The sequence below is a fragment of the Manacus vitellinus genome, unplaced genomic scaffold (assembly GCF_001715985.3).
Source record: "Manacus vitellinus isolate BGI_N305 unplaced genomic scaffold, ASM171598v3 scaffold_69_pilon, whole genome shotgun sequence".
NCBI lineage: Eukaryota > Metazoa > Chordata > Aves > Passeriformes > Pipridae > Manacus > Manacus vitellinus.
The window spans coordinates 1,723,941-1,737,897 of NW_021940749.1; the positions used below are offsets into that span (position 1 = coordinate 1,723,941).

Sequence of the window (13,957 nt, forward strand, 5' to 3'; positions counted from 1 at the left end):
CAGGTACAAAGGAAGAAATAATGTTAAGGTGTTACTGCTACTGACCCACAGCAAAGCACAAGGGAGTGGAAAATGACCTTCAGGAATGCAACACTTCAAATGTTAAAATGGAAATCATCAAGTCATTCAGCAACAGAATGAGCTTTTAAGACCAATATTAATACAACCCTTCCTTGCAAGAGCCATAAACAGAGATAAGAGAGGTGAAATGCTGCAAGCAACTCCTGACATCCAAACCTATTTCAAACAGCTAATAACCCAGCCTATTCTTCAAAATTTATGCTGACATTTACTATTGCTCACCACATTTACCTCCTGCTTGTAAGACTAGCTGCATGCCCATCACACATGAACAGCTCCTGAGTCGAGCCCTGAAGTCCTGTGCTGTTTCCAAACACCACTGAAGTGTGTGCTTAGAGAGAAGGATCAGCAAAGTAGAGTTAGACACTCTGCAATTCTGTTTAGAATGGTGTGTTGGGTGGGTTGTGGTGTGTGTGAAAACACTACTGCTCTGCCCCCTTTTCTTTATCTGTTACTTAGCAACTAGTTGACCTTCATTTTGGGAGACTATTCTCCATATGTAGCAAAGGGAACAGAATTCTGAGGTGCCCACCCCGTTTATAGAACACAGCAAGGACTTGTGAGAGAAAAAACCCATCACTTTGCTGTAATGACCATTAGTTTGTGCACATACTTTACCTGTACATCGTTGGTGTTCATCCTCGTTCCCTCCTTCCCAACGAAGATGTCATCTATGTCAACCAGAATGTACCTATCCAAGGACAGTCTGAGCTTCTTTCCAGTTAGGAAAGAGATGGCATCTATGAAAATCAGCTTGTGCAGCCAAAAATTCAAGTTATTGCCGAAAAGGACTCGTTGTATCCCATCGTGGAGCCCCAGGTCGTGAATTACCGTGGCATAGAGAGCACTGAGAGCAGCAGGTGGAGAAAGGTTTTCTGGTGTCCTTACTTTTGCAAATATCACTGGTTGATAAGCTGTGTGATTAATCTGGAAAACAGCCCAGTCATTTCCAAGCAAGGGCCCTTTCTCCAGCTTAGAAGATTTAGTCACATGGAGCAGTGGGGAATGAGGGTTAATGCAACAGTCCTTAATACCCAGATTGCTGTGGACATGGAAAGGAAAACCCTTCAACTGAAAGCTCTGCAGGCTGTTCTCACTGCCTTTGTGAAATCCAATAACACCTACACCATATTCTATACAGTACTTATCTAGAAGGCCTCTGTTCCAAGAGTCCATATTCACATACTTCAGAATATTTTCATAGACTATGAGAGCGTATTTGCCTCTGTTTTTGTCTATAAGCACCGGGAGGTCACCTTTCCCAGGAGCAATCTCAATGTGGAACTGAAATCTGCTGGATTCCAAGATGGTTATTATATCTTGGCCTAACGTGGAGTACTGGCTTTCCACAAACACCAGCACTACAAGGTCTGTCCTCAAGGGATCAAGAGGCTTCATGGTCTTCATCTCCATCAGCTTGTATGGCAACAGTTGAGGATCACCACATTCCACTTCTGAAGAGATTTCAGGAAGTTCATTTTCCTGTTTGTAGCCATTATACAAGTAGTAGGCAGAAATAACTATGCTCACCATACAAAAAGTGGCCAGCAAAATAACTGTTCTTTGAAAATGTCTGTGAAGCTTCAGGATAAAACTCATGGTGTTTACTTGCCTTAGATAGTTCTCGACAGCAGCATGAAAAACAAACACAGATTCTCAACAACTTGTTCCAGTCCTGTGAAATCTTTATGTCACCATTGCAGCACACACATCTATCTTCCACAGAGCTTCACCAGAGGTATAATCTAAGAAAAAAAGAAAACCAGGGATTTAAATGGGGCATTGCATTTGTGAAGTATCATCCCACTTAAATTAATGGGGAGCAAAGAAATCATTACCAGGCAGTAGTTTGGGGACCAACAGCTCAAAACTTTGCAATATTAAGAGTGATTTCTCCCTGCTCCCACTAGCTGCCACGAGCATTTGAGGGTCTTTAAATCTCCCAGGCTCCTCACCCCAGAGGATCAAGTAAAAGAGGCAATAAAAATGCAAGATATGACAGCAAAGAATTTCCTGTGTTTCAGAAATTCCTTTTATCTGAAGAGAAAAGTTAACTCCAAGTAGACAACTGCTGACAACCCAAATACTGAAAATCTGTAACCTTCCTCCTCCCACACCAACAGGCTGGGGAACATGATTAAACAAACTCTATCTCTTATTACTTTTTGAAGAACCAAGAAGTTCTAAACAAAACGTGCACATTTAACTGTTGTATGCACGCATACTGATATACTGTATATTATATCTGTTACAGAAGTATTTTTAAAACACAACTTTTTTCCTGCAACATTAGAAGAAAACAAATAGCATTTTACTGGATTGCGTAGCTGTTCAAATTGTTAGAAGCATATCACAGTCCTTTGCATTAAAGAAGTCATAAAATAATCCAGCTCTTAAATTTGAGAAGAGAGAGTAATAAATCAAAGGCTAACTTAAGAGGCAGATCACCTAAGGATATACCTATGCTCTAACTTCTAATTAAGGAAAGCAGTCATTTTTCAAGGCAGCAGTACAAGTGCTGTCAAAATGTCCCTAGTAAAAAAACTGGACAGGGTGACAAGTATAAAATAATTATCATTAAGTCATAAAGGAAGATTTTGAAAAATATTCATGGTGTGAAGATCTAGAACACGCCATTGTAACTTCAGTGCCCATCCATGCCCATTTGCAAATGGACTAGGATAAGCTATGTGTGTGGCATTAACATGGTCATTTCCCAAGAGCTTAATCCTTCCATTCTTGTTTGTTTGTTTGTTTTTAATTCTACATTGTAAACAAGTTGGTCTTTCACTCCAGGTTTTCAAAAAAGCTGAAAAATATGAAGTACTTAGCACCTATGTAAGGCTCACAAATTTAATTAAATTCCAAAGACTGATCTTCCTAGTGCCACACAATGAGCATAAAGCAAAAATAAATGAGGAGAAAAATGAGATAAGGGGAAAAAGAAATTCCAAATCATCCTAGTCATCAAAACTGCAAAATTAAGCACGAAGAGCAAGCGTACGTGAGCTGTCTCATTCATAGTTAAGATTCCCTTTACACCTGCATCTCACCAGATAATCCTGCTGTCTGAACAGATAGATTCTACTCTCTCCACCTGCTACTCACAGATATATAACCCCTTTCTGTTCTGGGAGGACTCATACCCAGCCTTGAACCCTGCCTGCAGCTGCACAAAGACCTGCTCGTAGCTTTTAGGCAGGACACCTGCCTTGCATCCAGGAATACAGCCTCACTAATCAGTGTTAGACAAAAAAAGAACATAATCCCAGCTTTCAGTAACCAGAGGCATGTGAAAAAAAGTTAAAGAATGTATAAAGACCTAACAAAAATACTAAAGAACCTTTAGAAGGTGTCAAAGAACATTTTCAAGTACTGAGATGTCTGATCCTTGTCACATTAACTTAAAGAGTATCACTTGAGATAGCAAAAGAGATACTTAAGAAGTAAGTAAGAAGTCAGGTGACAAAGAAGGAGCTCCATCCTGAATGAGTAAAAACAGAGAGAGGTTTCCAGACAGATGATTTTTCATTACACACATGAAGGGTTTTCCTCATTTTGCATTTCCAGTTCAGCTGCCTGAGTGCCAAGAAACACATCATTTTAGTGGCTAAAATTAACACTTGCTGCATTGTCTAGAAAAGCTCAACATACTCCCACTCCTCCTCCTCAATAACCACAGACCTGGCTGGTCTAGATAAAGAAAAAAATGAGAACTGACACTGACCCAAGCTCATAGCAAGGGAGGGCTCATCAGACAGAGCTGGTTGAACTGCGTATTACAGAAGGGTTGCAACCCAAGAAACATTTGCAGAATGGACACAGTTCCTAATGCCATTCCATGGAGAAGAAAACCTGGAGATTGCCCAAAACCCTCTATTTTCTTCAAGCAAACCCCTGTCATTGTATCCTTAGCTCCTAATTGCAGGTGCCTCCTGGGGCTGCGGAGTGCAGCTGTAAGGAGGAGCCGCTGGCAATGTCAAGGCAGATGTGAGGTTTGACTCTGAGGAACGAGGAATTCCCCAGGACGCAGCAGGACACAGCCAGACTTGGCACACTGCAGACAGTAAGGAAGGGGAATGGAACACAATAAGGCACAAGTTTTACATGCATGCTGTCTTGTATCAGCTTGATGCTTATGTGGTTTTCACTTATTTAAGGACTGGTTTGCATGGCAAGAGTTCCAAAGAACACAGAAAGCATAACACAAAACCCACAAAGAAAACATGCATTTAATAATACCAAAAAAGTTTCAAAGCCTTGACAAGGTACAGCTGCTTTCCTTGAGGAACAGCAGCATTTTACTCTGAGCAACAGCACTTGCTGGATATCCTAATGCCATCTTACAGCACATGCTACAATAACTCATCATGTACCCACCTTGGCAGTGGTACTGACAGCTTCGAGGGGCATCACCCACAGCACACTGTGGAACCTACTGAGACCACTCCAGTGACCTCTATCACACCTGCAGGGAAAATGGTCCTCCTTTGCTGTCACTTCCAACAGTAACACCAGACCAAAGGTGTAAGTCAGAATGTACCAACATTCTGTAAGCTGCTGGAAGCAGCATTTCAGAAGAGGACAGTACTTATGGAGTCTTACTTTCATGACAAAAGAATACAGTATTTTACAAAAGAAAGAAGTCACGATAACTCAAACAGCAATAAAAAAAAAATAATCCGGTTATAAGAAAAAAGCTTAAAGAAAAAAAAATAATCAAAGAGTCTAGAAACTCTTTGCAAGAGTTCAAGCTTGTTAGTATTGTTTCAGTGAACCCTATGTTTCATAAAGGTACTCCTGGGATAAGTTTTACCTATAAAATAATTTGTATGGTCTTTTTCCATGGTCTGAAGCAATAAAATCTGCCTCATTTTTTTCTTCATCTAGAACTTTATTACTTTAGGACAATCTGCATTTAATCTCCTACAACCTGCATTTGATCTCCTATTTTGCATTTTCATGCCACCATCTGAAAATTCAGACCAGAACCTTCTACCTGAGTTGTTACAAAGTATGAAGTCTCAAAATGCTTCCTTTAAGGTGAAAATTAGCATCTTTGAATATTCAGCATTTGCTTTTAACTTCTGGACTCACTACGGAGGAGATGATTCTGCTGAGAGAAAGCTGAGTCATGGAAGTAAGCTTTGCATTTTACTCTGAATACAAACAGCAAGGCTCTATGTCCTCCTCATCTACTGTAGAAGTGATTTCTGCAGCCCAGGACTAGTTCACATGAAAATCTTGTGGGTATAGGAGAGAAGTATCACCTTATTAAGTAGAAGATTTACTATTCTAAGCAGTACTGCTGGGCAGTCACAATTACAGGTATCTGCAGCAGCAAGCATCAAACAGATGCATTAGAATAGAGACTTTAAACTATGGGTTTTTGTTTGGGGTTTTTTTGGTTTGTTTGTTTTTTTTTTTAAATTTACTAACGAGGTAGTTCTGATGAGGACAAATGCCATGGTGAGCTCCAAAGAGCTGAACCACACCATAAGGAGCCTGGCAAGTTCCTGCTATTTGCAGCCTCCTTTAGTTTGTTGTTTCATTGGTAAAAATAAACGAGGAAATCCTTGGCTTCCATAAGTCATTTCAACATGATAACCCTAATGGAAATGCTTCCAAGAGACAACACTGGCTGGGGACTCAGCCTACTAATGAGATGCAGCAAACACACACAAAGAACATGAAATTCCCAGTCTTCAATTTTTGTTTTCTGGCAATATAATTTATCCAATAAATAGCCCAGCAGCCTCCCCAGAAGTCTCCTCTTCTAATAATTCCTATCAGTATATACTCATTCTGTTCCTTACCAACCTGGCCGCTACCACATTGCTAGTGACATACTACTGATTTTTAAATGAAGGCTAAGTTGTAAATGAAGACTAGACAAAAACCAGACATTATTCAGCATGTTAATGTAGGCATTTACATCTCCACTGATTTGAATGCTATTTAATTTCCTTGAGCATACAAGTCTGCTTTGGCCAGCCACTATGAAATATGACCTTAAAGGGAGTATTCTGGAGTCATATTAGTGTTACTAAAACGGAAATCTTTGGATAAATAAATGACATGGCAAGCAGCAGCAAAGTCCATTTTAAGAGAACCAAACGTGGGATGGATGGCAGTGCTCATATTTTAAATTAATTATGAAAATATGAAAGTGGTCTCCAAATACCGAGTGCCCTTACTTACAACATTATTCTACTGACTGGAGTATTCAAGCAGTGATAACTCAAGACAAGTAAATCCAGGCTGAGAATGAGACCACATGAGTGCATATTAAAAAGACATTTTCAACTTGAAAAGATGGTGATATGAGACATGAACTGTCAGGGGAGGTCTTTGGGACCCTTGAGTACCACATAACAAGCCCTGGAATGTGTGACTGTTGAAGGGCTTACATTCCCTCATATCTTTTAAAAAAAACGAGAAAAAGGAATGGCTTAGGCAGAACAACAATCCGGGTGGACAGAAATGCTTTGTCAAGTCCTTGGGGCAAGCAGTTCTCAGTTTCTATTGTACCTAAGACACCTTTAGCTTCATGCTGCATTGCCTCATGCAGTAGCACAGACCCTTACAGGACAGGAATTCATGCATCACAGTTCATCATTAAAGGATACTTACAAAGATTAAAAATACAGTATTTAAAATAGGTTAAAAGAAGGTTTGGAAGACTTTAAAACAATACACAAGTTGGGTTAGGTCTTCAAATTACTACTTTACCTTCATATAATACTTTCACCTGAGAGATCTTAAAGCACATGACATCACATACAATTTTTCTGAGATAAACCCTATACACTTTTCAGCACTTGCAGAAACATCACTATCTAAAGAGGAAACGATTTCCTCAAGGTTTTTAAGGTAAACGTACAGCACATTTTCTGGTCCATGCCCATACCTTTACTTCTCCCACAAGTGCCAAGCACAAGTCAAGTGTAAACAGGTAATAAGGTCGAGTTCAGCACCTTTCCTTCCTAGAGACCCGACTGGGGATGCTGACAGGGAGAGAAATCCCATTTCTCCCACCTTCCATTTTATTAAGAAGAAAAAAAAACCATCACGCCAAAACCTGAAGCAATTATCCAGCACATCAAGTAGGGAATTAAACAATACAGAAGTTTTCTGCCATTTCCCGAAGGCTGCATGCGACAGCTGAACCGAGCAGCATTACACACCAACTTCTGATGGGATTTGGAAATCCAATCAGCAATAAACACCTGAAGTTATTAATAATTACCGCACTACGCTAATTTTTCCCCAACAGAGCCCTCGCCAATTCCCACAAACACTAGAGGGCAACCGCGTCGCGCGGAATAACTCCGTGAGGAGAGGGAGAGGGAAAAGCCCAGCCACCGAAGGGCTGCCGAGGGGACCGCGCCAGGCAGATGCTGAGTGCGCCGAGAAACAAGGAAAACAAAACCAAACCCCAAGAAACAGCACAGAACCAACCCGAAACCGCCGCCCGCTCAGCGGGAGCCCCAGCGCCGGCGGCCCGCCCCGTCCCGCCGCGCTCCGTCCCGGGCGGTGCCGCGGCGGGGGAGCCTCGGGGGCTGCTCGGGCGCAACTTTGCCGGGGGGACGGGGCAGGCGAGCGCCGAGTTGTGCGGCTTGCGCCCGCCGGGCCGCGGGCACCGCCCGCCCCGCTCGTTACTCCAGGCGCGCTCCGCCGACATGTCCGCCCCGGGTGCGCAGCTCCCGCTCCTCTGTCTCCTCTGCGGAGGCTCCTCCGGGAGAGGCCGGCACCCGGCGGGCGCGGAGCCGCCCCGGCGCGGGAGGTGCGGCGGGGCTGCCCGCCGGGGTGCAGCACCGCCCGCCCGCCTCGCGCGCCCTCCCGGAGGAGAGCCGCTCCGCGATCGCCGAAGAGGGCGGCGGGGCTCCGCCGCGCCACCTCCCACATCACCGCCCTTTCCTCCGCGGAGCGCGCCCGGGCCGGGCGGGGGCGGTTGTGGCCGTGGCAGTGGCCGGACGGGGATGTGCCGTGGCCCCGCCCCGAGCCCTCAGGCTGCTCCGCCTCAGCCGCCGCGGGGGCTGCACCTCACGACACCTGCGACGCCTCCTCCGCGAGGGACTTAGGGCGGGATTCCCTCCTGTTGTGGGGTTTTTAACTCCTGTTTTAAATAAAGAATGATTTTTAAATTTTTTCTTCTTTTTTTTTTTTTTTTTTCCTTCTCCGAAAGAGACTCAGCAAGCCCTCGCTGCACTCGTGCCGAGGGGAAGTTTAACTCACACCCTCCCGCCAAAACCCTCGCTGTCGATACAGGTTTAGGTCTGGCCGATTTCTGAGCCGGTTTAAATGTAGCGCACAAGGATGGAAATTCCATAAGGTCAATTATATTTTCTCAAGACAATATGGGGTTAAAGCCTTGAAGGAATGTGTTTGCTGCCTCACTGCCTTTCTTTATTGAATTTCCTAACCCCATGTTAAACAGAGTTAGTCCCTCCGTATTTTTCACTGATACTCTGCATCCCTCGCTCTGGAGATGGGGCTATTCCATTACTGCAGGTGAGGGAGTTACGATTCCCTGTCTGAACTGCATTAGCTTTCACAAATGGGAAATAAAATTAATAAATTTTACAAGTGCCCTTTTGATCTAGCTAATTTACCTCACAATTGCCTGGTGATTGTTAGTTCACCTAATGGCTGACAGTTCAATACATCAGATTAACTCCATCACTGGTGGTTGTCTGTCGAAACCCTCCTTTCTACGACTAACTGAAGGCAGAAACTTAAGAGCAAAACCAGCTACAGTCATCTGAACATTGCTTTTCCAAACATCAGCAGAATTTACAGCAATTAATTCAGGAATACTGTTATTTACTGCTTTCTCCTCTTTTTTCTCCCTTTTATTCTCATGACACACTCTAAACATCCCAAAGTTTAATGTTTTCTAAGCTAAAAAGCAGTGCAAGGTCCCAGGTTCCATAAGCTAGACTTCTAGAAGGACAGAGGACTTGTCACAAGGACTTTGTGAGGTTAGTAACCCCTGGAATAGAAAGTCCATCTAAAATCCCGTTGCTCTCTCAATATTCTACTGAAAGGAATTTTCTCCCACATTAAGCTTCTTGACTGTGTGGATATGCTGATACTGTCTTTTCTTGTAGCTTCTCTATTACAAAGGATTTTTCCTACAACAGGCTACGAGATATGGGGCAGAAGGCAGCCAAAAGTGACTGAAATTTTTGGATCTGAGCTCAAACTCACCGTTTCCCTCCTACCATTCTTTGTGAGCAGCTGGCACTGTTTTTAAGGTATCGCCAGCCAACATGGACAGAGGAGCGTTGTCCTCGGAAGCACTTGGATGCTCACAGAGATGTGCTAGACATCTCACAGCTGAGGGCTGCAGCACTGCACGTCAGCAGCTGCAGCACCGAGCGCTTCTGGCAGGAGCATTAACAGCTTTCAACCTTCTTGGTGCTACTTTTCAGTCTTTTGCTCTTGAGCTATCACTGCAGCGTGAACTGGGCATGATGTCTTAGCCGTTCTTTGAGCAATACATCTTGAGACACTGCTGACTGTGCTTCTGGCCAAGATCTGTGGCCCATAATAGCTCACAAAAAATAGGTGAATGAGTACTAAATACGGCCAAGAGATTAGGGAGGAGGAAGATGGCAGTCTACTGAACTGTAGGCAAAAGAGAGGCACATCTCGACAACTGCACAGCTCTTGCTGCACCATGAACTAATGCCTCAAGCTTTTCGCCTTTCTTACTGCTGGCCTCTACATGTGATTGCTCTTTTTCTCATTCATATTTTTCTTCAAATTCAAGTCTTCAGACAGTGCTTCCTCCTTTTGCATAACCAACATTCTTTCTATCTTTCTCAAAGAAACTGAATTCTACCTTTTCTCAGGGTCTTACCTCTTTCAGGCAAGAAACAGTTCTAATTATTACATGGTTCTAAGTCTGCAAATGAACACTTGGTCCTGCTGAAATCTGTGCAAAATTTGGGCATTTTTGTTATGCTGTTTATTACTACAACTCCCACCACAAATTACATCTATTAAGATGGACAGATTGATTACCCTGGGCGTCACTCCACAAGCCAAGTAACTCTCTAGTAACTCTGGAGAGTCACTTGTAATAACAACAGTTTTCAATTAATACAGAAATATCCAGTCCTGCCATTCCAAAGTATAAGTACATCTTTTAACCCAACACTGATTATTATTTGTATTATTTTTGTTGGCATTGTCTTGCAGGAAGCCATTACAGTGAGGTATTACAGGTATTTGAAAACAAGGAGCATCTCGGCAAGTGCCTGTTATTAGTAATTTCATTCTTATTTTTTTAAAGCTATTACAAATGCTACTAGTCAAAAGGCAAAGTTACTGTAGATTCTTAATGCTTTCTGGATTAATCAGAAACTTGTTAAACTGGAAAATGTTTTCTTTACAAATTTCGTCTATATAATGAAGAGAAAAATGTGGCCTAAGATTTTGACTTGTGGTAAAAACATAATCAGCTAAGAGGCTATCTCAGAGAAGAAAAAAACCCCAATGCTGTTCAAGTTCATAACTGAGCTACATTGTTCTATTATTGTTATTACAATACCCTTCATTTGTGAAGTGTTTAATGACTATTCTGTAGGAAACAATACAGGAAGCCAGCCACGCTTATGGATTTTCTCTAAAAAGCCACTAGCTTTCAGATGGAAAACACATTTATTGTGTCTTTTCAGTACTTTCTATTTAATTTTCAATACCTTAGCCTAAAAAAAATCCCACTATCTGCATACATTGTAGTAATATCTTTCAAGCCAGTGGAAGGCAAGTTGCTAATTACATGCTGTGGGTGATGACTACTTGGCAGCAGAAAGGCAGTTTTATCTCTAGGCTTAGAATAAACTATTGTTATAAATATGTTTTGTTCCATGTTAATCAGGGTATTGAGACAATTGTCATCTTTGTACAATGATCAAATGGGCAGCTTTGGAATTCAAGAAGCTCTGAAAGTCATTAGGAATGTCTGTTCTAAGCTGAAAAACCACCCTTTACCACTCAAGTCACATGCCATGTGAAGTGTAAGATAGATCCATTAATGAGGAGGACTGAGCATTTTCTGTCGCAATTTACCAGCAAATTTGCTTATGAAAAGGGAGGAAAGACTCTTCCTTCCCATTGTATCAGGTTCATGGGTTCCAAGTTAATAAATATGCAAAAAAATAGCAGCACAGATTCAGAATGTATTAATTTTAGTGAGTTGTTTTGAATGTATGTCAATTTGAGTGAAAGCTCCTTAGCAATATTGAAATTGGTTACAGGAAAGCAATAATGGGGATGGAAGAGAATTAGAAAGAAACTAAGTTGTTAAAAGCACAATCAACACTTTAAAGCATCCTTGCCCTTTTGAAGAAAGTAATATGTAATTAAAACTGCTGTTAAAGATTGATTTTAGGATATGTAATAAAATAGGGCACACTCTGGGCTAAGAGGAACTGTCATTGTTACCCTAAAATCAATTCATTTTTCCCATCAATAACAAAGGAAGAGTTCAAAAAAAGTGTTGGCAAAGAGAGAAAACATTAAATTGCTATACCCAGTGCTTCAGTCAAGCAAATGCTTCCCAAAGCAGAATGTCATTCACAGTCAGCTGGGAAAATCATCATAATTTCATCTTTCCTTTCCCTCAGCAAAAGCAACTCTGGAGAACACGGCTAATTGAGTTAATTTTTTTGTAAACAAAAGCAGCATTCTTCAGCACTGCCTTCAGCTTCCTCACGTTCTTCCCTTATTTCTACATAAATAAATTCCTCCTGCCTTCCGTGCTCCTTGAACACACAGCACCCAAAGCACAGCCCAGCTTCCCTGCGCCCTTGGAGGCAGCAAACAAAGAGCAATAAGCAGAGGAGTTTGCAGAGTGGGAAGTTATTCAGCATGCAAGGTAACACACCACAGGATCAATGACAGGACTGTCTGCTCCAAACTGAGAGCTCATCAGCTGGAAATCACTGAGGTGAGAAAGGACGTGGGTACTACTCAAAGTTAGAGAATGGCTGTCAGCTGCCAAGGGGATGTGTCTAGAAAATACCACAAGCAGTGCCTGCAGAGGAAAAGAAGAGGTGGAAATACTGGAGGTGTTGATGCTATTGCATAAGGCTGAGGTAAATCCTCACCTGGAATGCTGGTTAAAGTTCAGGGAAAGGGTCCAAAGGGGAAGAGGTGGAGAGAAGAGCTGTTACCACGACTGGGGGAACACACAGCCTGTCCTAACAATACTTGAGGCAAAGGTTGAGGTGATGTAGGTGCAGCATGTGAGGGGGAGAGACAAACACACAGCAGTAGCTAACAAGTATTTTAGACAAAAAAATTTTTGGCATAATAATGACTGGAGGAAACTGGTGCATGAAGTTAGGCTGGAAATTAGAAGCAGCTCTTAAATCATCAGAATGAAGCAGACCCGTTCTGTGAGCAGAGAGGGCATAAAGCAGAGTTAACTCTGACCTGGAGCCTGAGTGACCACCACCCATTATTCATCAAAGTGCTCGATTGGGCTTGATGACTTAAGAGGATCTTATTGATCCCAGTGACCCCCTATTTTTTATTGTGCTGTGAGATAACAACAACAGGAACACTGACAGTAAATCCTCCTTGTTGACGTTGAAGCTGCTACAGCTGGTACAGCTGCAGGGGTTGGTTTGTCACACTGGTTGTTTCTCACCAGTGAAGAAGAGCACCTGCATTCTGTTCACATGAATATGAACATCTCCTTCCCAGTCATCATTTTTTAATGAAAGCTTGTATTCTGGAACACAAGATGTTTGCCTCCAGGGAAATGTATCAGCTTGTCATCTGTCCCAGAAGTCAACAGGTAAAGAAAAAAAAAGAGGAGGAAATTGTTCTCTTTCCTGCTAGAATTAATTTGAATACTTTATTTTTCCGCTTATTAATATTTCAGTTCTCCCCAAACATGAAGTGGATTAAAATATCAGATAAGCTGCTAGAACTCTTAAGTTTGTCACATATTATTTTGATTTAATGATAAGGAATTATGCCAATAGGTTGCTCATATGTAGACATGCACCACGCTCAGAGATCTTAATTACTCTGTTTTCATCAAGCAAGGATATTCATGGTAGCACATATTATCCAGGGTATTATCCTATATTGTAATATGTGATGCCACATGAATACCATATGGGAGAGGGATTTAAAAAAGGTTACAGGCTAATAAGAGTATTTTATTCCACTCAGAAAACTCAAGAGAAACAGTTCTTTTCAAAGATCCAGAGAGTGTAATTACATGCAAAATGTTAAGTCACCTTAAAGGCAAATGCTAACCCAGACAGACTGAAGATTAAAACTAAAAGCTGAGATTTCCTATTGTTATTAGTGCCCCACTGCACCAGATATTGTGCAAATATATGACAAAGGTGGCTTCTGTCACAAGGAGTTTAATTCTACCTTTCAGCTTGTGTTGTTCTAGAGCAGAAATTGCAGTAGGTTTAAGCTGGCAGCTGGTGGCCATGTAATGGCAGTGAATTATAATGCTTTATAATGCCACAAATTTTCTATGTAATTCCCTGTGAAGTTTCCCAGGAGCTGTGCCTAGAAAATGATGGTTTTGCATTGCCCCACATGTCAGCCTTACCATTTAATTTCATTTACCCAGTGTGTGCCACAGCCCTTGTACACGGTGCCTTCTGGACCGTGGGCTCCATGGACAGGGCACGGAAGCAGCCGGAGAACTAAGTTGAGTCCCACAAAATCTGGATACATTTCCCTGCCCATTCTGGCCACGAAGTATCCTGTGCATTGTGATTACACAGGCATGTGAACAGTAAATGATGCTCCCACCACCCTTCAGTTCAGCAGGGGGAGCACAGCCCGTATTTCTGCTGCATACAACACTACTGTGATTCTCTAACGA

At 42.2% G+C, this 13,957-nt stretch overlaps 1 protein-coding gene across 1 annotated transcript in view; it reads right to left on the reverse strand.

The window, feature by feature from the left end:
- Positions 1-13,957, reverse strand: part of LOC103762223 (bifunctional heparan sulfate N-deacetylase/N-sulfotransferase 3) — a 136,143-nt gene that overhangs the window by 37,669 nt on the left and 84,517 nt on the right. Inside the window, exon 4 of the mRNA XM_029964061.1 lies at positions 700-1,826. Coding sequence (XP_029819921.1) covers positions 700-1,680 — 981 coding nt within the window. The 5' untranslated portion in view covers positions 1,681-1,826. The remainder of the gene's footprint in view (positions 1-699; positions 1,827-13,957) is intronic.